Below are 24,976 nucleotides of genomic sequence, written 5' to 3'. Positions count from 1 at the left end.
TCCTCCCATCTTTTGGTATCAAAGCTGCAGGCTTCTCACCTCTTCCCTGCTTACCCAGACTCCACCTTCCTTGATAGGCCTCTCTGAAGTATTCCAGCCATTCCTGTGCCCCTCTCTGATCTATACTCCCCTTCTCCAGACACAATTTGACCTCATAAGCTGAGGGGATCCTATTCCTCTGCAAATATCATAGCTCCAGCTATTAGGAAACTCTACCCAAACCCATGTAGCTCTGGGGCTTGGAGATCTGAAGTCAAGATGGTGGGGAGAGCCGTAACATTAAGTCCTACAGTGCACACGCTGATATCTGAGTTCCCATGACTTTGGGAGAGGATGCAGACGGAGGCCCCTGGGAAGGAGCAGACGCTAAGAAGGAACTGAAGATAAGGACACAGATCTTTCACAAACAAAACCACATGTTAGACTCCAACTCTGGGACTTTTATTCTCCTGGAAACAATCTTCTGTGTTGGTAGTACTTGAGGAGGAAAACTGTGTGCTCAGTTCTGTCGAAGTGCACGTGAGTATTTGTGCACGGCATCCACAAAGGCCCCCACATGCTCTGGGTCCATGTCCGGGTAAAGTCCATGGCCCAGGTTGGCAATGTAGCGCTGTGGCCCAAAGTCATCCAGCATCTGCTGCACCAGCCGCCTGATCTCCTCCTGGGGGACCAACAGGGCATTAGCTTCAGGGAGGGCCAGCAAGCCCCTGTCCTCCCTATACATAATAGTGACACACATATACGTAGGCGATTCTACCCAGTGTTACTCATTCAGTCATTAATTCAAAAAAATTTATTGGATGCCTAGGATGGGCCAAGCACTAAGAAAACACAAATACAACAGTGAAAAGAAATCCCTGCCTTCCTGGAGTTCACATGGTGTGTATGGGGTAGAGGGGAGAGACAGACATAAAAATACAATAATACAACCATCTCACAGCCATGGGAATGCAGACAAACTCACAGACATACACGAGGACTCTGGTTGTTACCTCAGGTGCATACAGGGCACAGGGGTCCAGATTGCCCTGCAAGGTCACGTTCTTCCCCACACGTTCCCTGGAAGCAGAGTTGGTGCTATGTTCTGGTGACTTCACATATGGCAGCTGCACCCCTATACCTCACCCTCCATTACTTACCGGGCTTTCTGTGGGGCCACTGTCCAGTCAAGCCCAACCACCTCGTAGCCAGCCTGAGCCAGTTCCTCCAGAGCAAAATGTCCATCCTTAGCAAAGATAATCTGAGGGAACAAAAGGACAGATTTCTGAGCCTACAGAGGGCCTTGCTTTGCCTACTAACCTATCTCAGCTGTACCTCGGCTGCCCTCCAGTGGTCACTTCATTTCATGCAGGACTTATTCTGAAAGTCTCAGTCCCACCTTCACTCAATTCCCATCCTTACCATGGGCACCGGTGCCAGGCCTGCCTCCTGCAGCATGGCCTTTACTCGCTTGGCCACATCACGGATGTAGGGCAGTGCAAACTTATTGAAGAGCTGTGGGCCAAGATGCCCTGCGTGGGACTCAAAGAGCTGCAATGCCTACAGTTAGGTGGTGGTGAAGAGAAATACTTAACACACAAAAAGGAAATATTTCAGGCCCCACACACAGAATGGAACTCAATTTTCCCCAAGTGACTTCAACCCCTGATACTGCCTAAAAACCCAGTTCCAGTCAAAAGGTTTTGTCTTTTCCTCCAGATCCCAGTGCTAGCTGTGGTCTTTGAACACATGAAACATTAAGCCCCCGCCCGCCCCCCTGCCCCCGCCAGTGTTGGATGGACTTAACTGCTCCAGCCAGATCACTGCAAGCTAAGCTGCTTTCATGCCTGGCATTAAGACACCTACCCTCCCTCAGGTGCAGGGGACTATGTTGCTTCTGGTCCTTATGGACTAAACCTCAGCCTATTTGTCTCTCCCTCAGGACTCACCTGGGCACCAGCAACCACTTGTCCCACCAGATAGGGTACCAAAGCATCAGTGAGGATGCGCAGCAGCTGGTGACTGGCCTTCGGTCTCTGGTAAAGCCAGTGCTTGGCCTGAGCCATGGTGCTTGAGCTGCCACCCTCAATCATGTATGTCATCAGAGTCCACTGCAAAAGATACAGAGAGAATGCAAAGGCGTAGAAGTCTACCTGACGCCTCCTTCCCTTGCCTACCCCAGACCTGCCAGAGTGACTGCCCAGGCCCAAGTGCCCGCCCTGTTCCACATTACCGGGGCACCAGCAAAGCCAATCAGGGGCACACGTCCAGCCAGCCGTTGTCGAGTGAGGGTGATGGCCTGGAATACGTAGGCCAGCTCAGAGACCGCTGCTGCTGGGTCCCGGAGGCGCTCTAAATCCCGCTCTTCTCTTAATGGTTCTGGGAAACAGGGACCTTTGCCAGGCACCATGGTCACCTCCATGCCCAGTGCCTGGAAGGGGAGAAAACACCTGTGTTTCCAACCTGTAACTCCAGGAGGAAAGGCTCTGTTCAGCTCATGCCAGGAAAGAGGAAAAGGAGAATAAAGCTCAGCCAAACTCCATCTCTTCCAGCCCAACTTTTCCCCACTGTCCAGTGAGGATAAGTGTCCATATTCCAGAGTCAGGTTTGAGCATGTACCTGAGGTACGACAAGGATGTCGGAGAAGATGATGGCAGCATCCAGAGGGAAGCGACGCAGTGGCTATAGGGAACAGAAGACAGGTTGCTAAGTGGTGAGCTGAGGGCATAAATCCCTCCCTCTTCTGTGGGCCCCTCACCTGCAGCGTCAGTTCGCAGCAGGCCTCTGGGGATCGACAGGTGCTGAAAAAGTCCTGCGCAGCCCGAGTTTCCCTGAACTCTGTAGACAAGAGAGGGAGGGCAGGGCTCAGCCTGGAGGAACCTCAAGAGCCCGCCCCTGCACCTCAAAAGCTTTTTTAAAAAATGTATTTTATGCAGAGAGGAAGGGAGAGGGACAGAGAGTTAGAAACATCGATGAGAGAGAAACATAAATCAGCTGCCTCCTGCACACCCCCTACTAGGGATGTGCCCGCAACCAAGGTACATGCCCTTGATTGGAATCGAACTTGGGACCTTTCAGTCCGCAGGACAACGCTCTATCCACTGAGCCAAACCAGTTAGGGCTCAAAAGCTTTTTGCTCTCCACGGTTTTACCCAAACTCAAGCCCTGCCCCTGACCTGGTAAGTAGCGGCCTGCCTGCCGCATGCACCAGACCGGAGTGTAGTCTGTGTCTTCCCCCCAGGCCGCTCGCAGAAACGTGTCATTCTTCAGCTCCGGAAAGCCCTGGGGCCTGGAGTGGGGCGGGAAGGGGAGCAGGTGTCAGTAAGCTCGGCTGAAGGGTGGGGAAGGCGCAGGTCCTTCAGGCGGATTCAGTCCAGCGCCGTTATCTGCTTGCCCCAGACCGGCTCCCGAGCCGAGCCGTGGCTCCGGCCATCTGCCTCCTCTCTGCCTATCAGGTGGAGCACAGGACGGCAGGCCCGCGCTGGGGCCTCTACCCCACCCACATCCCAGCTCCCCAAGCTCAAAGCCACTGGGAAGACAGGGGAAGGGGGGGCAGAAAGGAGAGGCTGAGGGTCTCTGGACCAGAAAACCACACGAACAGGGGAATATAAGTGGGCGGGTTCCGCATCTGGGAGCTGGTCAAGAAGGGATCAGAGCTGACGGTCCGGAAATGGGAGTCCTAGTTGAAGATTAGAAGGTCCTGGGAGCATCCCCTACGAAGGTCTGGGGGCGCAGTCCCGCGAGGCGGACCCTGGGACGGTCTCGGGAATCCAAGGTTGGAGGATCTTCGGGATCCCGGGCCCTGGGGTTCGGGCTGGGGACTCTCCAGGGGAACGGGGCATACGAGCAGATTCCTCCGCTACAAGTTAGAGGCCTCGCTGGCCACGCCGAGCGCGGTGCGGAGAACTCACCCCAACCCGTTCGCCTCCATGATAAGCTGTCAGTAACTGCGAGCCAGTCCCACTTGAACCTGAGTCTGAGCCGGCCCCGCCCCAGGCCCCGCCCCTTCCTGGACTGAGCCAAGGCGGTGGCCATGTTGGTAGTCACATGATCACACTCTAGCTGTGGGTAGGGCCCCTGACCTCACTTCACCGTAAAGTCTGGTGTAGCGACGCAGCAACAAACACCCCACCCCCAGCCCCCACCCCCAGAGTCTAAACTACACCTTCCCTTGGCTTGAGGCATTCCCCTCCTCTAAAGACCTAGGAATCCCCGAGACTCAACCTAAGTCTCACTTTCACTCCCACTGTCCATGATCCTAACAATCTTACCGTGGATTATGGAACCAAGCTGTACAGGAAACGTAAATCATTATTTATGTTACTAAGAGTCTATAATTGGTGCGAAAGTTACAGTGGTGAACAAGATATCCCCTTTCTTCAAGGAGCTACAGACTGATGGGGAAAAAGAGGAATCAGCACTCACAATGTGTTTTCTTAATATGCTTTTATTGATATTTAGCGAGAGAGGAAAGGAGAGGAAGACATCGATGTGAAACATCAATGTAAGTGAACATGGGTTAGTTGCCTCCCATACACATCCCAAGTGGGATTGACCCCACAAGCTGGTTACGTGCCCTGACATGGTTACCAGCAAACTTTCGGTGCATGGGACCACGCTCAACCAACTGAGGAGCCACATCGGCCAGGACACAATAATGAATGTTTTAAGAAGAAAAAGCTAGAAGCAACTAGCAAGGGCTCCTTGCTTAATTTGGGAAAGCAGTGGGGGTGTTCCAAGCAAAGGGAACAGCATGTGTAAAGTGAAGAGGCAAAAGAGCAAATGGCTGTTATTATGAAAACCAAGAGATCAATCTGTGGAATCCAAGAGGTTGGAGATATCCACAGACTTCAGGTCATGCAGGCCCTTGTGAGGTGCATTTGTTCACTTTATTCTGTAGTAATGAGATAGCATGCAAATAGCTTGAAGAGAAGGAAAGAGAAGCACTATGGTCCCAATTTTCTAGGGAGATGGGAAACTGACAAAATTACACAGGATTATTTATTATTTATTTCTTGATAACCTCAATTATTTGGAAAATATATCAAAACCAAGTTTCTGCCCTGGCCAGTGTGGCTCAGCTGGTTGGGTCCCATGCACCAAGAGGTTACCAATTTGATTCCTGGGGGAGGTGGGAGGGCATGCAGGAGACAGCCAATCACTGTTGTGTTCTGACATGGATGTTTCTTTCTCCCTCTCCCTTCCTCTCTAAAAATAAATTTTTTAAAAAGCCTATTAAAAAAAAAAGTTTCCACCTAATGGTCCATCAATAGTTGACCAGATAAACAAAATGTTGTATATACATACAATATTATTCAGCCATAAAAAGAATTTAAGTTCTGCTTGGCCTACTGACCAAAGGGTCCCAGGGTCGCAGGCTCCTCCCTGGCCTGGGCCCTGGTCAGGACTCCTGCAGGAGGCAACCAATCAATATGTTTCTCTCATGTTGATGTTTCTCTCTGGGTTTCCCTCTCTCTTCCACTCTCCAAGGAGAGGAGAGGAGAGGAGAGGAGAGGAGGGGAAGGGAGGGGAGGGGAGGGGAGGGGAGGAGAGGAGAGAGGAAGGAAGGAAGGAAGGAAGGAAGGAAGGGGAAGAAAGAAAGAGAGAGAGAGAGAGAGAGAGAGAGAGAGAGAGAGAGAGAGAAAGGAATTTAAATTCTGATACATGCTATAACATTGTTGTAACATGCTTTAGTGAAGTAAGACAGACACAAAAGAACACATATTGTATGGTTCCACTCTCATGGAATATCTAGAATAGGCAAATTCATAGAGACAAGTAGATTAGAGTTTACTAAGGGCAGGGGAAAGGAGGCAATGAAGAATTAATTGCTAAAGGGTATAAAGTTTCTGTGTGGGGTGATGAAAAAGTTTTTTTTAAATTTATCATATATATATATATTGATTTCAGAGAGGAAGGGCAAGGGAGAGGATGATAGAGACATCAATGATGAGAGAAAATCATTGATCGGGAGGCAGCTGCACACTGGGATCCAGCCCACAACCTTGGCCTATGCCCTGACAGGGAATCCAACCCTGACCTCTCTTCTGGGTTCATAGGTCAACGTTCAACCACTGAGCCACGCTGGCCTGGCCACAATTTTTAAAAATTAATGTAATATATATAAAAAACATTGAATTATAGTTTAAATGGGTGAATTGAATGGTATGTGAATTATATTTCAAGAAAATATTTTAACATATTTTTTTTATTGATTTCACACAGAAAGGGAGAAACATCAATGATGAGAATCATTGATTGGCTGCCTCTTGCACGCCCACTACTTGGGGGGGAATAGAGCCCAACCCAGGCATGTGCCCTTGGTCGGAATCGAACCTGGACCCTTTAGTCTGCAGGCCCACGCTCTATCCACTGAGCCAAACCGGTTTCGGCAAGAAGACTTTTTTTAATGGGGGGAGGGGGCAGTTTCCTTTCCTTCCATGATTGTGCTTCATCAACAGCTCCTGCCCATCTTTTTTTGCCTTCTCCCTTCCTGCCTAGGCCTTTCCTCTCATTTGGTTCAGAATTACTGCGAGAAACGGGATAATGACCATTAGTATCCTGGAGGCAGCCAATTGGCGTTGCGTTCTCACATGAATGTTTGAACGCAACAACCAGGATCAAGCCTGAGTGACGCAAGACTCTTGCCAATGGCAGGGCTGGGGTGGGGGTTATACCCCCAATCATTTAAGTCACACTGTCCCTAGGACGGGGCGCCAAGCGGATGTCTAGAAAATTTAACACTGCTGGTTGTGGTATGACTTGTTAGTGAGGAGGCAAAACGAAAGCCAGGGGACCAGAAAACGGTGGTTGCAATGATCCAGGACAGGCAGAGTGGTGGCTTGAATAAGGGTGGTAGCAGCGGGGAGAAGATGGTAGTAGAAGTGGGGGAGCGAAGGGGAGATTGGTCAGGCAGAAGCTGTTGAACTGGGTCGGGCTGCTCAGTGGGAGGCGCAGGGGTCATAGGTTGAGGATCCGCGTCCAGAGGGCACTACGGGAGGTGCGCGTAGTCCAGAACTTACGACGGAGGCCGGCCGCGGGCGGGGCGCGCGGAGAGGGAAGCGCAGTCAGCCTCCGGGGCCCCGGTTCCCGAGCCGGTCGCTCCCGGGCTGCCCTCCGCCGCCTCGCCATGGCGGGCCCGAGCCCCGGCGCGGCGCTGGAGACCCCGCGGCAGCTACTGGGTCGAATCCGCTTCCTGGCGGAGGCCGCGCAGAGCCTCCGCGCCGGACGGCCGCTGCCCGCGGCGCTGGCTTTCGTGCCGCGCGAGGTGCTCTACAAGCTCTACAAGGACCCCGCGGGCCCGTCGCGCGTGCTGCTGCCCGTGTGGGAGGCGGAGGGCCTGGGGCTGCGCGTGGGAGCGGCGGGCCCGGCCCCAGGTCCCGGCTCCGGGCCCCTGCGCGCTGCCCGCAACAGCATCGAGCTGCGGCGCGGCTCCTGCGTGCGCACCACCGGCGAGGAGCTGTGCAACGGCCACGGGCTCTGGGTGAAGCTGACCAAGGTGCGCCCGGCCCGCCCTGAGCCCCGCACCGGTCCCCGGAGCTGGGAGGCCCCGGCTGTCCCCCACCCGCCCCGCACGGAGCTGGCATTGCGTCCGGTGCCCTTTGCCTTGGGCTGGGCAGCTCCCCGACGCCTGCCCCCATCTGACGCCTCCCGCAGGAGCAGCTGGCCGAGCACCTGGGCGACTGCGGGCTGGACGAAGGCTGGCTGCTGGTGTGCCGCCCGGCCGAGGGCGGGGCCCGCCTGGTGCCCATCGACACTCCCGACCACCTGCAGCGGCGCCAGCAGCTCTTCGGCGTGGACTACCGCCCGCTGCTCAGGTGCTGCCCTGGGTGGGGCGGGGGGCGCTGGCCGCCGGTGGGCCGGGCCGGAGAGTTGGAAAGTGGTCTGGCGCCGCCCTTTAGGTGGGATCGGAGCGAAGGTCGGGTTTTGAGCAGGAAGGGGCGGGGCCTGAAGAGGGGGTGAGGCGGGTGGTGTCGTTTGGAGGAGCTGGAGCTCAGGTGAAGGCTCCAGGCCTTGGGGCATCGTCCTGCTGCGCACTGATGTCTCCCCATCCCACCCCCCAGATGGGAGCAGGTGGTGGACCTGACTTACTCCCATCGCCTGGGAGCGAGGCCCCAGCCCGCGGAGGCCTACACGGAAGCTGTTCAAAGGCTGCTGTGAGTGAGCTGGGCGGGATGGGGAGGAGGAGCCCAGGTCTGGGCCCGCCCTCATGAAGGATTTGGGATTGCTTAGCTATGTGCCCCCGACGTGGACCTACGAGTGCGACGAGGACCTGATCCACTTCTTGTACGACCACCTGGGCAAGGAGGATGAGAACCTGGGGAGCGTGAAGCAGTATGTGGAGAGCATAGACGTCTCCTCCTACACGGTGGGTGCTGGGCGCCCCCCCCCCCCCCAAGTAAGAGGCCGTCACATCTTCCTTGACCCAGAACCCTCACCTCTAGACTCGGGTTAAACCTGAATCCCCATAGGCCAGACTCAGTGCAGCCCCCCATCTGGGAAATTCTATAGGAACCCCTAGACCAGTGGTTCTCAACCTGTGGGTCGCGATCCCTTTGGGGGTTGAACGACCCTTTCACAGGGGTCGCCTAAGACCATCAGAAAACACATATATAATTACATATTGTTTTTGTGATTAATCACTATGCTTTAATTATATTCAATCTGTAACAATGAAATTGGGGTCACCACAACATGAGGAACTGTATTAAAGGGTCGCGGCGTTAGGAAGGTTGAGAACCACTGCCCTAGACAGTTCCACTCATACCGGCTTCACATTTAACCCAGATCCACTGTGTCATCTCTCCTCCCTGACCCAAAGCACACTCCCGGTGCAGGGGATGGGGTAAACACTGATTCCACCCCCCTGTCCTTCCCCAGGAGGAGTTCAATGTGTCCTGCCTGACAGACAGCAATGCAGACACCTACTGGGAGAGCGATGGGTCCCAGTGCCAGCACTGGGTGCGGCTTACCATGAAAAAGGGCACCATTGTCAAGTGAGTGGGCTCTGAGTAGGACACAGTGGGTGCGCCATGTGTCTGTGGGTGTACAGAGACCCACATGTGTACTCTGACCCCCTAGGAAGCTGCTTCTCACAGTTGATACCACAGATGACAACTTCATGCCTAAGCGGGTGGTGGTCTATGGGGGCGAAGGAGACAACCTGAAGAAGCTGAGTGACGTGAGCATTGACGAGTGAGCAAGCTGGCCTGGGTGGGAGGTGGGGCATGATCCTAGCAGTGGGGATGGCCCAGCTTGGAAGGTTGGGTGAGATCCCAGAGATCCTTGAAGGCAAGGAGTACCCAAAGTATCTAACATCTGTCTCCTCAGGACTCTGATCGGGGATGTCTGTGTCCTGGAGGATATGACTGTCCACCTTCCAATCATTGAGATCCGCATTGTGGAGTGCCGAGGTGGGGCTTAAGGTTATAAGGAGGGAAAAGGAGCCCCACTGTGTAGATGGGGCTGGAAGTGAATGTGGAGAAGGCGGTGGGCTTAGAGTTGAGATGAAGGCGATAGCTGAACTAACTCCAGGATTTGAAACTTTGGGGCCTGAGCCAGGTGTAAGGTACCAGGGTATAGACCTGCCTTACAGCCACAGAGATTTTAAGGCTCACCTGGAAGAGGCACCAAGATGGGACCCACAGGCTTTCCAACAGATATAGTGGTGGATGGAAGAACCAGCAAAGAATATAATAATTAGAAATAGGTAAGTAGAAGGGGATCTCAAAGGTCCCAAGTAATTAGGGGCAAAAGGTGACAAAAGGCTGAGCATTAAGGAGACATTCTCGAGACTGAAGGCCAAGGAGGCAACAGGCACAGCAAGTGACCTCACTGTCTCCTTCCCCCAGATGACGGGATTGATGTGCGTCTTCGAGGGGTCAAGATCAAGTCATCTAGACAGCGGGAGCTCGGGTTGAATGCAGACCTTTTCCAGCCCGCCAGCCTGGTGCGATATCCACGCCTGGAAGGCACTGACCCAGAAGTCCTATACCGCAGAGCTGTTCTCCTACAGAGGTGGCTGTGGTCCTGGGCCCGCCAGGCCCTCCCCCTCCCTTCCCCCTATCCTGTCTATGTGGAGGAGTTCCCCAGGTCTTATACTGTAAGCTGTTCAACGTCAAATGTCAGAGCAGCCCTGGGCCCTGGCTGTAACTACCTGTGTGTTGGGGATTGAGGGGGTCTGACATCCATACCAAACTCATCAGCTGCAGTTACCTTTACCCACCCACCCCAGATTCATAAAGATCCTAGACAGCGTCCTGCACCACCTGGTACCTGCCTGGGACCACACGCTGGGCACCTTCAGCGAGATTAAGGTGAGCCTAGCCCATCCAGTGCTGGTCTTGGCAGTGGGCTCCCCCTTTCTGCTCATGCAATCATTCACTCTTCAGCAGAGAGTTCTTAAAACCTAACCTAGGCCTGGACCTTTGCTGGGCTCTGGGTACATAGGAAGAAAGCCAGAGGCAAATAGTCAAATTTAGTCTTTCTGGTGCTATTCCCCAGATAGTCTGTGAAATACACAAGCGCTGGTGGAGGAAAGGTGACAGCATGGATAGAACAGGTTGCATAAAAGGTGTATACTGGTAGTTCCTAGCAACTTTAGGTGAACTGAGAGGCACACTAGCAGCATCTAGATGATGTGATTATAGCATGGGGATGAGGCTGGGAGGGAGTGGGCAGAAGTAGGCTCTGGTAGCAGAGGGCACTGAGGACCAGGCTGTGAAGCAGGGACTTTGTCCCAGGTCCTTGAAGCCACTGAAAGGTTTTAAGTGAGTTATGACAAAGTTGGAGTTTTTCTGTTTTAGAAAGCTCCCCTTGGTGGCTGGTCTAAGGGAGGGACTGGAAACATGGACAGGGATGGACTAGGCTTGGGCTGGAATGGTGGAATTGGGTCCAGGCATAGAGGAAGGTTCCAGGGCCTGGACAGAGGCTGACTGCCTACCAGTCCTGCTCTGGTTACCTTTTCTCACCAGCAAGTGAAGCAGTTCCTGCTGCTGTCACATCAGCGGCCAAGCCTGGTGGCCCAGTGCCTGCGTGACTCAGAGAGCAGCAAGCCCAGTTTCATGCCACGCCTGTACATCAACCGGCGCCTTGCTATGGAACACCGTGCCTGCCCCTTAAGGGATCCCGCCTGCAAGAACGCTGTCTTCACCCAGGTCTGGACTACCTGGGCTTGTACTGAGGGAGGGCCAGTAAGGGGCTTGGGAGGCTGGGTCAAGAGGGACCTGAGCAAGGTCTTTGGGCAAGAATGGGGCTAGGTCTTGACACAGGCTCCTGCAACTCCCTCCTCCTTCCCCTGCCCCAGGTTTATGAAGGCCTCAAGCCCTCTGACAAGTATGAAAAGCCCCTGGACTACAGGTATGGCATGAGGCTGAATGATTTACTCAGAGTAGATGTGCCCGTACACACCCACACACTGCCTCTGGCACCCCTCACACTACCCCTCTGTAGCCCTACTCCTGGCTGGTGCCTGGGTTGATGAATTGTCCTGAGCCCTAGCCCAGCATAATGACAGAGGTCCACCCCCATTTACAGGTGGCCCATGCGCTATGACCAGTGGTGGGAGTGTAAATTCATTGCAGAAGGCATTATTGACCAAGGTGAGGCCCTGAGGGAGGATAATAAGCACCCTGTCCTAGTTAGAGTGGTAGGGGCTTCTGAGGGCCTGCGTTTATTATTCCATTATGGGGGCTGGAGCTCTTGAGTGCCCCAGCTGAGGGCATCTGTCTGTCATTGCAGGGGGTGGTTTCCGGGATAGCCTGGCAGACATGTCAGAAGAGCTGTGTCCTAGCTCGGCAGACACCCCTGTGCCTCTGCCCTTCTTTGTGCGCACGGCCAACCAGGTACTCCCACCCTTACCTCCAAGTTGTTTCTGCTGTTTTGTCTCTGCAAACCTCCCAGGTACCAGGCTGAGCTAGAGAGGGAGCAGAAGAGGGTCCAAGTTGCCCAGGACAGCCTCTGGGCAGATAGGGAGGGGAGCCATTATACATTCAGAGGGATCATTCAGGGCCCCCAGGGAAAGGTGTTCAGGGAAGTCTTTGGGAAATCTCAGACAAGAAAGTAGGTCCACCCCATGCCATGCTGACAACCCTGTCTCGGGGGCAGGGCAATGGCACAGGTGAGGCCCGGGACATGTATGTGCCCAACCCCTCCTGCCGAGACTTTGCCAAGTACGAGTGGATTGGACAGCTGATGGGGGCTGCCCTTCGGGGTAAGGAGTTCCTGGTGAGTAGCCTAACCTGCACCCCATCAGATCAGCCCTGGACCCTGGAAGGAAGAAGGACCGGCCAAACCTGGGCAGCTCAGGATGAGAAGACATTAATGACTATTTGTCCCACAGGTCCTGGCTCTGCCTGGTTTTGTGTGGAAGCAGCTGTCTGGTGAGGAGGTGAGCTGGAGCAAGGACTTCCCAGCTGTGGATTCCGTGCTGGTGAGTCGGGCTTCGAGCTAGTGTTTCCTCCGCCCAGCCCCTGAAGGTTGCTGTTCCCCAGGGCTGTCCTGAACCTTCTCTTACCACACACATCCTCCCTCTCCAATCCCATCTACTCTCATTTTCTCAATTACTATCCATATTCTGGTGACTCCTAAATCTTTACCTCTAACCCCAGTTTCTCTCTGAAGCCTGGGCCATATATGCATCTGCCTGCTGGATGTCTGCTCTATGATGGCATCTCAAGTTCAGCACACACTTCATCTCCCCAGTTTACCGCCCTCTAGAGCTCCCTCTCCCAGAATGGCACTGCCACCCACCCCTTCCCTGCTGAGGCCCTCAGGCTCCTTCTTCACTCCTCTTCCCTCACCTCCCACATTCTGTCACATCTCCTGGAATCTGTCTACTTTTCCCATCTTACTACTACCCTCCAGTTCAGGCCACCTTCCATTCTAACCCAACCACTAACTATAAAGGCTAGTGTCCCTATCTACTCTTACCCATTTTATCTCTAGCAGCCAGAGTAATTTATTTCACACTCACTTAAACTCTTCAATGGCTCAGCTCTGGGATAAAATACAAAATCCAGAAAGACCTTACATGACCCATGTATAGGTGGCCACTTGGTTCACATTCAGGTTCCAACCAAACAGATTCCTTAAGCCTTTTGTTCTTCCACCTTTTTCCAATATTCTTTCCCCTGGCTTCCTTGTGGCCCAGCCAATTCCTAGCCATCCTTTGGGTCTCAGTATAGATGCCATTTTCTCCAGGGTGCCTTCCCTGATCTCCAAGCCTGATTACATGTTGTCTTGTTACTTTCACAGCCCTTGATTGATCCCTTCACTTCTCTCATGGCCTGCTTCCCTGTGAGCATCTTGAGGAAAAATGACTGTTTCCATAATGAAAAGTTGACCTTCCTGCCTCTCTCCAACCCCCAGGTGAAGCTCCTGGAAGTGATGGAAGGAATGGACAAGGAGACCTTTGAGTTCAAATTTGGGAAGGAGCTAACATTCACCACTGTACTGAGTGACCAGCAGGTGGTGGAGCTGATCCCCGGTGGTACAGGCATCGTGGTAGGATATGAGGACCGTTCCCGTTTCATCCAACTGGTACAGAAGGCACGGCTAGAAGAAAGCAAGGAACAGGTACTGCCCAGAGGCCAGGAGAACAGAGAGCTTTGGACAAGAGCCCAGAGCCCAGCCTGATAGGCCACCAGTTCCCAATCCCAAGAGCTCTTTCCCCCATCATCCCTCCGCCCCATATTCCTGCTGGTCTGTGGAATACAAAGATACTCCCAGTGCTGAGTAAAGACCATGTCCCCCATTATCTCCATGAGTGGAGACCAAGTGGCTCCACCACACACTGAGCTGGGAGTTGTGGCTCTTCCCCAACCAGTCCTTTTCCCTCCTCCCCAGGTGGCCGCCATGCAGACAGGTTTGCTGAAGGTGGTGCCGCAGGCTGTGCTGGACTTGCTGACCTGGCAAGAGTTAGAGAAGAAGGTGTGCGGGGACCCAGAGGTCACTGTGGACGCTCTGCGCAAGCTCAGTGAGTGTGGGGCAGGGCAGGGCAGCACCGGGTAGGGCTTAAGGGTTATGTCTGTTGGGACACAAGAATGAGTTCTGGCCTTGTCACCACCAGCCCGATTCGAGGACTTCGAGCCATCTGACACACGGGTGCAGTATTTCTGGGAGGCACTGAACAACTTCACCAATGGTCAGTGGTAGAGGGCAGAGCAATACCTGGGTTCGACCTCACTTGTGGGATACAGTCAGGCTGGAAGTGCGGACACTGATCTCCTTCTCCATCCAGAGGACCGGAGCCGCTTCCTCCGCTTTGTCACAGGCCGTAGCCGTCTGCCTGCACGTATCTACATCTACCCAGACAAGCTGGGGTGAGTGCGGAAGGGAGGTCTGAAGGGGCTGTGGCCAGCCTTCTGTCCAGCACCGCCCCCCCCCATACATGTCAGACCCTGCCCTGTGCCCCTACAATTCTCCCTGATCTCTGACCCTCCGTGCCTCCAGCTGTGAGACCACAGACGCGCTGCCCGAGTCTTCCACCTGCTCCAGCACCCTCTTCCTACCGCAATATGCCAGGTGGGTTTCCTAGGTTCAAGCCCAGAGAGTGGGGAGCGGGAGAAAGATGGCATCCTAGGGTGGCTGAAGTGCTGAAGTGTACGAATCGGAGCCCCATCACCCCTGGTAGTAATGGGGGCCTCTACACCTGGCACTGACAAACTCCCTGCCCCGGCAGCGCCAAGGTGTGCGAGGAGAAGCTCCGCTATGCGGCTTACAACTGTGTGGCCATCGACACCGACATGAGCCCTTGGGAGGAGTGAGTCGGCTACCTCCTGTGGGCCAGCAGTGTCTCATTGGGCCTTGCCTGGGGCAAGACACCACGGCTGGGGCAGGATGTGAGTGGATGCACTCAGAAAAAGCCGGCACGCACAGCCTCTGTGTGCAGCTGCAGTGCGGGCGGTGAGCTGACGCTGGGGGCCCAGCCCCGCAGGCGCACAAGCCCTGTGCGTGCTCGGCTTGCTTCCGGAGTTATGTTGCCTCTGTGAGAGGGAACCGTCCACAAGCCCAGCACAAGCTGCCCGGCCTGAGTTACTTGAAGGAGGCCTTCTGGTTCCCCACTCCCCATGGGCTTTGCTTCAATGTTTGGCTCCTCTCTTTTTTTATCCTTGTTTTTCTCTGGCTTCAGCCTGGACTCAAAACAAAAAATATAGAGGGTGGTGGATCTCCTCCCCAAACAAGGTATCAGGGATGGATAAGGAGTGATGGTCTTCCTTCTTAGTCACCTGCCCCAAGAATAAAGCAACTGAACACCTTCCCTCATATACTTACCTTTTCCTTTTCTCCCTCAACACCCAAGGTGTGAGCTCCCTCCTCTTCCTCCAACCCGTCTCATTGATGGGAAGTGCCACTACCTCCCCTGGTTCAGAACCTACATCCACTCAACATTAAATCTTACTGCTACTACGCCCGTATTAATCATTCTGCCTCCCCACCAGCCTGACTCCCGTCTGCTGTTTCACTCTCAAGATTTTGCATAAGTTAAGGCCAGTTATAGCCTCTCTGAAATCTTCAATAGCTCCTCTTTACCCAACTCTAAAATAAAGCCTAGACTTTAAACCTCCTTGTAGGCCTTATGGACATCTCTGCCCCACCTCTCCCTCACAAAAGGGCCTCCAAGACACTCCATCAAAGATGTCTTGCACATGGGAAAGTTGAATAAATGGGTGAATTCATTCCTTTGGAATGTGTTTATTGGGCTCTTGAGGAATGTTTGAGGAGACTTTTCCAGAAGTGGTGGGCTTCTTAGTGGCAAACATTTAGTCTGGAGCTGAGAGGGAAATAAAGACCCCACTACTCAGAAGGGAGGAAGAAAAAAGTTGTCCTAGCATCATCTGGGATGGGTGTGGTGCTGTGGAGGATAGGAGCCCTCCTTTAGGAACCAAGTGGGCAGAAGAATTTGACATAGAGGGCAAGCCCTGAGGTGGCTGATAAACCACCCAGGTCAGAATTTTGACAGAAGAGGAGGCAACAGCATTGCTGCCCACCCCCATGCTGCCTCCGCAAAGTGCCCCTGAGAGAAACGCGGATACAGTCGCCTCATTCTCACAGTGGGCAGCCACCCTCAGAGGGTCCCAAGTGAAGTGGCATGTGGGGTGGTGCTAGGTGAGGAGGGTCGTGTTGCTCCCACCCTTCCCCAAGCCCTAATGCCCCTCCCCCCGGGCTGTGTGCACCCTGAGGCCTATCTCCCCATAGCTCTGAGTCTAACACCCCAGATGAGTCTTGCAGCTGCCCAATCCCTGTGCTTTGGGTGGCCCACAGGAGACACCCCTGCTCCCGTCCTCTGGCAGCTTCTTCCATTGCCTGGAGCTAAAGGGGCTGGAGCCCTAGAGGCTTCCCCCCCACCCCCTCAGCTCTGTTCTTCCCAGCAAGTTCCCGCCCATCCAAGGCACACCTTCCTGTTTTCTGGGAAAGACCTGGCCCGCGCCATCCTGCAGGAGGCAGTCCATTGCTGTGTCTGTTACTGGCCATATGAGTCTGGTCCCTCTTTTAACAAATTGGACTCACAATGCATTATATATTTTACAGCTTGCTTTTCATTTAATCACTCAATGAATGCATCAAGCATGTATGTTAGGCACCATAGCAGGTGTAATGGATAAAATGGTGGCTAAACAGATAACTTTTGCCCTCTTGGAATTTAAACTGTAATGGAAGAGACACATAGTAAACAAATAATGGCAAAAACATTTAATCACATGTGTAAGAGCTCCAAGGGAGAAGTGGAGGGTACTGTTGTTAGAGGATGTGCAGGATGAACGTTAAATCCTGAGGGAGAACAACCGGGCACCAAAGCCAGCTGAGGAGCATGTCCAGTTCTGGGTGAAGAAAGAGAGAAGAGACTCCAGCCTTAGAGAGCCGTCTTAGGATTTTGCAATGAGCAGCCAAGAGGACATCAAGCAGGGGAGAGACAGGATTAGATTTGGGTTTGGTAGCTGTTTAGAGAATGAACTTAGAGGGAGACACGAGGCAGGGAGTAACCCAAGCAGGAAATGATGGTCACTGAGACCATTTTAATCAATATTTTTATTGACTGTATTGTATTACATTATAAGGAATTTTCATACTGTTTATTAATTTAAAGCCCTCTACAGATGGACATAAAGGTTGTTTATAAATTTTTGGTATTGGAAACTATAAATGTTACAATAAACATTCTTATGCATATATCCTTGCATACCTATTTGATTATTTCCTTAAAATAACTAAAATCCCTTCATCAAACTGCCAAATTGCCAGGATATATCAGTTTTCACTCCCTTTAGTGTCTATTTCCTAAACTCTTATCATCCTAGAGTATTAACACTTAAAAATATTGTTAGATAATTTAATGAGCTGAGAAATGAATGGTATTATTTTAATTTTCATTGTTTTGATTATTTACTATATTGAGCAATCGTTTCTCTTCTTTATGAACTGCCCTTTATGTCTTTTGTCTGTTTTTTCTGTTGGTTTGATTATACTTTTCTGGTTCATTGATTGATTGATTGATTTTGATTTTGAAAGTACGCTTATTAAAGCTGGGGACAGTGAAACAAGGAAAGGCCTAGGATAGAAGAAGCAACAGGAGAGAACCTAAGTGGGGGTGCGTTGGCTGTTTAGAAATGTGAGGAGAAAAAAGTGAGCCAAAGGAGGCCTTGGAGACAGGTTCAGGGAGTAGCCCGGGGTGAGCTGCCACTGCCCATTGCTTCCATAGTTGCAAGTCTCATGGGGACTCTTAGAGTTTAGGAGAAAGAAAATTCACTCGAAAAGGAAATTCGAGTAGGTGTGTGTTCCCAGGAGGGCACACATTTTCTTACTGATTTATAACAATCTTTGCATAGTACTAAAATAAAAAGTCCATTGTACTAAAATAAGGCAACGTGCTAAGTGCTATACATCTGTTGTCTATTTTATCTTCTGTACAGTTCTATGAAGTAAGTACTATTAGTATGTCCACTACTAGATGAGAAATGAAATAAGTAACTTCCCTGGGTCACATAAGTAGTAATTGATGAAGCTGGAAATTGGATGATGGTCTGCCAGCTCCACAGCCTGCTGATGTGGTAACTAAGGTGCTTTAACTTCTATATTAACCCCTTCGTTGTGTCAGATGTTGTCATTGTTTTTCCAGTCTGTACTTTGACATTTAATTTCATAAGTATTCTTTCCTAACATACAAAATTTTAAATTATGAATTCAGAATCTTTATGGAAGGAACCATTTATTGGATATATACTAGGGGAGACAATATAGTAAACTAGTTAAGAGCACATTCTCTAGAGTCAGCTTGCCTGTGTTCATATCCTAGCTTTACCACATCCTAGCTGTTAACCAGTGTCCTCAGCTTCCTTTTTTTTTAAGTACCTATTCTTTTACCATTGATTTGAAATGCTACCTTTTCACATACTTATCATTTTATGGTAAACTTTTATATATAAGAAATCCTCGCCAAAACCGGTTTGGCTCAGTGGATAGAGCGTCGGCCTGCGGACTGAAGGGTCCCAGGTTCGATTCCGGTCAAGGGCATGTGCCTGGGTTGCAGGCATATCCCCAGTGGGAGATGTGCGGGAGGCAGCTGATCGATGTTTCTCTCTCATCGATGTTTCTAGCTCTCTATCTCTCTCTCTTCCTCTCTGTAAAAAATCAATAAAATATATTAAAAAAAAAAAAAGAAAAAAAAGAAATCCTCATTTTGCACAGTACAGTAATGCCAAAACTGTTAAAATGACCCTGCAAGTTGAAGCCAAGCAAAGAAATCTTAATAACCAATGGAAGAAATTACCATTGTTCTGTGACCTTTAAAATTTCTTGTCAAACATTAAAAACTCTTACTATCAATTATAAATGTATAGGGAAATGGGAAAAAATAGTAAAACTAATATTTAGTATATTGTAATCTGAAGCACTTAGAAAAATTGAGAATTAAAATGTTTTTCTTTGTAAAAAACTTTCCAAGGATAGTTTGAACAGTGCTTGCCTCTTTTTTCTTGTCTTATAATATGAAGCAAGCATCTTCACTATGCCTTGATGAATTGTCATGCTCCTTTTTAAGTTTGGATCAGCTCCCAACATTTTTTTTTTTAAATATATTTTACTGATTTTTCACAGAGAGGAAGGGAGAGGGATAGAGAATTAGAAACATCGATGAGAGAGAAACATCGATCAGCTGCCTGCTGCACACCTCCTACTGGGGATGTGCCTGCAACCAAGGTACATGCCCTTGACCGGAATCAAACCTGGGACCTATCAGTCCACAGGCCGACGCTCTATCCACTGAGCCAAGCCGGTCAGGGCAGCTCCCAACATTTTATTCTTTGGACTTTAAACCTCATGAAATATCTCTGAGAATTCCTTTAATGTGAAGTTTTTTGTTGGTGTCACTTCCTCTGGGAAATTTCATCCTTTTTGTGTAGTGACTAATCACCAACAAACTGAAAGAAGTGACATGATTCACTGCTCATGACGTACATCCAAAAAAGTTGATTGACATTTTTGACAGTAATCTCATTGCTTTAAGGGAGGAGAGAATTTTTGGAGGACCACCATTTTTACTGATGTCAGCCGTTCCTTTTGTATTTGCTTCTAAATTTATTTGATAGAAAGTTGTAGCCCTCGCTGGTTTGACTCAGTGGATAGTGCATCAGCCTGCAGACTGAAGGGTCCCGGGTTTGATTCTGGTCAAGGGCGCATGCCCAGGTTGTGGGCTCGATCCCTAGTAGGGAACATGCAAGAGGCAGCCAATCAATGATACTCCATAATCATTGATGTTTCTCTCTCTCTGTCTCTCCCTTCCTCTCTGAAATCAATTTAAAAAAAAAACTTTTTTTAAAAGGAAATTCTGTGTACTTGAAAGGAAATATTAAAGTCCTAATTAATGAAGGTTCTTGCCAAGATCTCTATATAAACACTGTAGCATCATTTGCTAACTTACCATGATTCTATTAGGCAACTGCTGGGCCTGTGTACAAAAACAAAACATAAATATTTTTATGCCTGCAGTTGGTTGCCAAAGTAGAGTTTCTCTTTCCCCTCTAAAAATAATAATTTCCTGCCCCATTGACAAGTCCACAGCCAAATGGAGTAGATGAATATTGTGACATGGCCAGCAAATTCCCAAAGAGAGATCTCTTGCAGATAGACTGTGGGAAGAGTATTTCTGAGCCAAAGCCCAACTTTTGAAAGGTTTCTTTTGTCTCCCATTGTTCAAAGAGACCTTCAGAGATTGACCTTCTGAAACTGTTCCCCACAACATACAAATACATACACACAAATGCCTCTGGCAGAAGAAATGTGAGCAGGAAACAAACAGGGAACGAACAGCCTGTGTTCAGTAAGCATTTATCAAGTACTTCCCATGTGACTAATAAATAAAAATAAACAATAAGCATGAGGTTAGGCATGAGAGATAATAATATAGACTGACGTCATAAGAAGGAATGTTCAGGAGACGAGATCTCAGTGACCCCAGCCCTCAGCCCAGTTTTCCCAACACCAAATGGAAAGTCAGGAAAACATTTAAAAATGTTTAATTCATTCACTATTATTTACTTAGCATGTCCCAGGTCCTGTGATATGAAATGTCCTGTTCCGGAAAGAGGAGCAAGTAAGATATAGCCTCAAAGGGTTTCCAGTGTGATAGAGAAGACATGGAAAAGGGGATGACAGTCCTTTATGGTGAGTGCCATAGGTAAGCACTAGAAACAGTGGGAGCCAGAAAGAAGGAATCCACAGACAGCAGCTCTTAAAGTAAGACACTTGCAGGGTATCTGTCAGGTCAAAACTATTTTCTTAATAATATTAAAACACTATTTGCCTCTTTTATTGTATTGATATTGACACTGTGGTGCAAAAGCAATAATGTAAAACTGCTGGTGCTCTACATGGATCAAAGCAGTGATACCACACTGTGTTCATAGTTACTTACACACACTTGCAATAAAAATAATAAAGCAAAGTAAGTTTCACTTAAGAATGTCTTTGATAATGCAATAAAATAATTTTATTAAATTTGCTCATTGGGTACATTTCTTTTTAATATTCTGTGATGAAATAGGAAATGTACATACTAAAGAAGTATGATGATTTGTCTCCAGAAAAAGCACTTGCCTGAATGTTTGATATGTGAACTACTGCTTTTTTCATAGAACACTATATTTACTTGAAAGAACAATTGACAATATATGGCCAACAAATTATCAAAATGGAGTAAGCCAGCCACTTCAAGGAAAACCACTAACAGTGTTTGTTGCCAATGATAATAGTTGAGCTTTCAAAAGAAAATCGGAAGTTTGGAAAAGTTGTATCTGTCATTATCAGCTTGCCAGCTTTCCAATATTTAAGGACTTTTCTGATGAAATTAGTGGTGACAGTAACAAATGTTATTTTAAAAATATTGTATGGGGGGCAAGGGACTGTGGGGGTCAAGTGGGGGGAAAAGGACATATATAATACTTTCAACAATAAAGAATTATTTTAAAAATAAGTAAAAATAAAAACTGTATAAATTAAGGGCAAGAGAAATAAAGGAAAAATAAACAAATGGGACTACATCAAACTAAAAAGCTTCTGCACAGCAGAAGAAACCAGCATCAAAATGAAAAGGGAACCACTGTATGGGAGGACATATTTGCTAATGATACATCTGATAAGGAGTTAACTTCCAAAATATATAAAATACTCATACAACTCAACAGAAGGAAGACAATCCAATTAAAAAATGGGCAGTCCTGCCCTAACCGGTTTGGCTCAGCGGATAGAGCGTTGGCCTACGGACTGAAGGGTCCTAGGTTCGATTCCGGTCAAGGGCATGTACCTTGGTTGCGGGCACATCCCTAGTAGGGGGCGTGCAAGAGGCAGCTGAATCAATGTTTCTCATCGATGTTTCTAATTGTATCCCTCTCCCTCTCTGTAAAAAATCAATAAAATATATACATTTTTTTAAAAAAAATGGGCAGTCCGGCCGATGTGGTTCAGTTGGTTGAGCATCATCCCATGCACTAGGAGGTTGTTGGTTCGATTCCCAGTCAGGGCACATGCCCAGGTTGCAGGCTTGATTTCCAGTAGGGACTGTGCTGGAGCCAGCCGATCAATGTTTCTCTGTCCTTGATGTTTCTATCTTTCCCTCTCCCTCTCTGAAATCAATAAAAACTTATTTTTTTTAAATGGACTTGAACAGACACTTCTCCAAAGAGGACATACAAATAGCCAAGAGACTTATGAAAAAATGTTCATCACTAATCATCAGAGAGATGCAAATTAAAATGACAATAAGGTATCACCTCATACCTGCCAGAACAACAAGTGCTGGCCAAGTTATGGAGAAAAAAGAACCCTAGAACACTGCTGGTGGGAATGCAGACTCGTGCAGCCATTATGAAAACAGTATGGCGTTTTCTCAACAAAAAAAAAAATGGAACTGCCATTTGACCCAGTGATCCCACTTATAGGAATATAACCTAAGAATCTCAAAACACTAACCAGAAAGAATAATGCACCCCTATGTTATTTATAATAGCTAAGATCTGGAAACAGCCCAAATGCCCATCAGTAGATGAGTGGATAAAAAAGCTGTGGTACATTTACACAGTGGAATACTATGTAGCTGTGAAAAAGAAGGATATCTTATCCTTTGAGACAGCATGGAAGGACCTGGAGAGTATTATGCTAAGTGAAATGAGCCAATCAGAGAAAGATAAGCATCACAGGATTTCACTCATATGTGGAATCTAATTAATAAAAGAAACTGATGATTGTCAAGGGCGGGGGGAAAAAAGGGACACATATGTAATACCCTTTGTAAGACTGCAAGCAATAAAATAAAAAAAAAATGAAAAAAAATAAAAAATAAAAGAAACTGATGAACAAAATAGATCCAAAGACATGGAAGCGTGGAACAGACTGACAAATCTCAGAAGGAAGGGGAGACAGGGGAGGAGGGAGAGAGATTAACCAAAGAAGTTATATGCATAACCCACGGTCAGACGCTAGTGCAGTGAAGCCCTAAGGGGAATGAAAGGGGTTGATGCGGGGGGGGGGGGGGGGGGGGAAGGGGGGCATCTGTAATACTTTCAACAATAAAGATAAATTTTAAAAAATATTGTCAACATTGGGAGGATCTGCATAACTCAGTGAACCAATATTTTACAAATGATCAGTGCATCAAGTTGCAAAATTAAGCATGGGTAAAATGTCCACTCAAAGTGCAAGTATTATAACAGTACAAAATGTTCATTGATATAATGATTCTACATTGCAACTAATCTTTACAAGCTATCACTGAGTTTTGGTGTAGTATCAAAGATGAATACCTACAACTATTTGAAAAAGCTATTAAAATATCTCTCTTCCAATTACCTATCTGTGTGAGGTCAGTTTTTCATCATACAATTCAGCCAAAACAATGTATCACAACTGATGGGAAAATCCAACTATTTTCTACTTAGCCAAACTTTAAAGAGATCTGTAAAGGCAAAACCATGACATTCTTCTCAATAAAATATTTTATTTTGAAAACATAGTTATATGTTTTCATAAAAATGTTATATGTTCCCATGTAGTAGTTTTATTATTTTTATTTTTTAAATGAATAGTTTTTCTAATTTCTCAATTTAAATTGTTAATATGGTAAATGTCAATAAATATAATTCATATAAACAAAAGTTCTTTGGAGGTCTCAATAATTTTTAAGAGTGTAAAGGGTCCAGAGACCAAAAAGTTTAAAAACCACTGCCCTGAGAGAATAATTTAAAATGAGTTTAAATGCAGCGATCCCTCAACTACTTTCCCTCAACTAGTTCCCTGAAAACTTTGCTAGTTCAAACATGAGCATTTTAAATGAACACTAGATATGGAGTTGAATGTTGTCCTTTTTTTATAACTAGATCTTACTTTAAAATTATGCTATAATTTTGAAGGCTTCTGTTTGCTTGAGCTTATACTAAAGAGAGAGAGAATCTTGCTGCAGAAGGAAAAAGTAGTTAAATTTCGGGCCTTTTGTAGTCAAATCAATCACACCATGGCTCACTTTTACCAATACACTCAGTGTTATAGTTGAGTTAAAATAAATAAGTATGCAATAACGGATCACCAGCAGCATAAAGTGAAGGAGGAGGCAGTGCTGGAATAAGGCTGGTTTATGGATATGGCCTCAGGTCTTTCTTTTTAGTAGGATTGCAGCTGAGCTTCTATTCTCTGGGGACAATTACAAGTTCTGTCTTTCTCACTGACTGCTGTATCCCCACCAGCTAGCATCTAAGACTGCTTTGCACATGTTAGGCACTCAATAAATACTGTTAAATGAAGTTAAACTCCTTTTCTTTTCTTTTTTATTACAGAAATTAGACTGCCTCCTAACTGACAGAGAGCTAAAGCAACTCAACGTTTAGCGATAGATATATCTGGGCCGGTGTGGCTCCGTGGTTGAGCTTCGACCTATGAACCAGGATGTCTCGGCTGAATTCCTGGGCTTGATCCCGGGGGGGGGCGGTGCAGGAGGCTGCCCATCAGGAAGCTTCCAAAATATTGGGAAATTGCAGGAATGTGTGGGAAAGAGAGAATGACCATTGTTCTTGTAATCTACTGCAACTTAACAAACCACCCTAAACTTACTACTTAAAACAATTATTTTATCATCTCTCACAATTGTTGGAGTTGTCTAGACTCAGGTGTTTGTGCAGTTGCAGCCTCTTAAATAGTCTCCCTGCTTCCAGGGTGATCCTTCCCAAACCTGTCATATTATGTCCCTTCTATTTAATTCAAGGTCCTCACAATGGCCTATAAGGCCCACAGGATCTGAATTCTCCGCCTTTTTCCCTGTTGCCGCTCCGACCTCCTGGGCCATCATCCATCTCCCGCAGCTTACCTCCCTTCAGTCATGTTGGCTTCTTTGGGTGCTCTTCGAACATGCAGTCTTTCCAGGGCCTTTGTGCTTCCTGGCCAGTCTTCTTGGAAGGCTCTTACCCAAGATCTCCACTTGACTCGCTCTCTTCAAGCTGTCCAGTGTCACTGACTCAGT

General features: G+C 48.5%; 2 protein-coding genes across 3 annotated transcripts; one reads left to right on the top strand and one right to left on the bottom strand.

Annotated features, from left to right (window-relative positions):
- Positions 1–398: 398 nt before the first annotated feature.
- Positions 399–24,872, bottom strand: UROD (uroporphyrinogen decarboxylase). Of its 2 annotated transcripts, none has more exons than XM_081085835.1 (10): positions 24,824–24,872; positions 3,156–3,268; positions 2,738–2,817; positions 2,599–2,661; positions 2,213–2,410; positions 1,929–2,090; positions 1,402–1,539; positions 1,140–1,240; positions 993–1,059; positions 399–661 (listed from the first exon to the last, which is right to left on the bottom strand). In XM_081085835.1, exons 1-10 carry the CDS (start codon positions 24,835–24,837, stop codon positions 500–502), a joined length of 1,098 nt encoding a protein of 365 aa, XP_080941961.1. In that variant the 5' UTR covers positions 24,838–24,872; the 3' UTR covers positions 399–499. The 2 variants fall into 2 exon arrangements, with proteins under 2 accessions (XP_080941961.1, XP_080941960.1); XM_081085834.1 differs by lacking the exon at positions 24,824–24,872 and adding an exon at positions 3,891–3,980.
- Positions 7,028–17,146, top strand: HECTD3 (HECT domain E3 ubiquitin protein ligase 3). Its single transcript, XM_081085833.1, has 21 exons — positions 7,028–7,477; positions 7,636–7,796; positions 8,043–8,135; positions 8,212–8,347; positions 8,860–8,975; positions 9,061–9,174; positions 9,310–9,392; positions 9,831–9,996; positions 10,214–10,295; positions 10,953–11,135; positions 11,285–11,337; positions 11,515–11,579; positions 11,719–11,822; positions 12,085–12,204; positions 12,320–12,409; positions 13,348–13,554; positions 13,825–13,954; positions 14,048–14,122; positions 14,219–14,300; positions 14,431–14,502; positions 14,660–17,146. The coding sequence occupies exons 1-21, from the start codon at positions 7,109–7,111 to the stop codon at positions 14,742–14,744; spliced, it is 2,586 nt and encodes an 861-aa protein (XP_080941959.1). The 5' UTR covers positions 7,028–7,108; the 3' UTR covers positions 14,745–17,146.
- Positions 24,873–24,976: the final 104 nt, after the last annotated feature.

Source organism: Myotis nattereri, assembly GCF_964212035.1.
Source record: "Myotis nattereri genome assembly, chromosome: 3".
NCBI lineage: Eukaryota > Metazoa > Chordata > Mammalia > Chiroptera > Vespertilionidae > Myotis > Myotis nattereri.
This window is presented reverse-complemented; position numbering and strand designations above follow the sequence as displayed.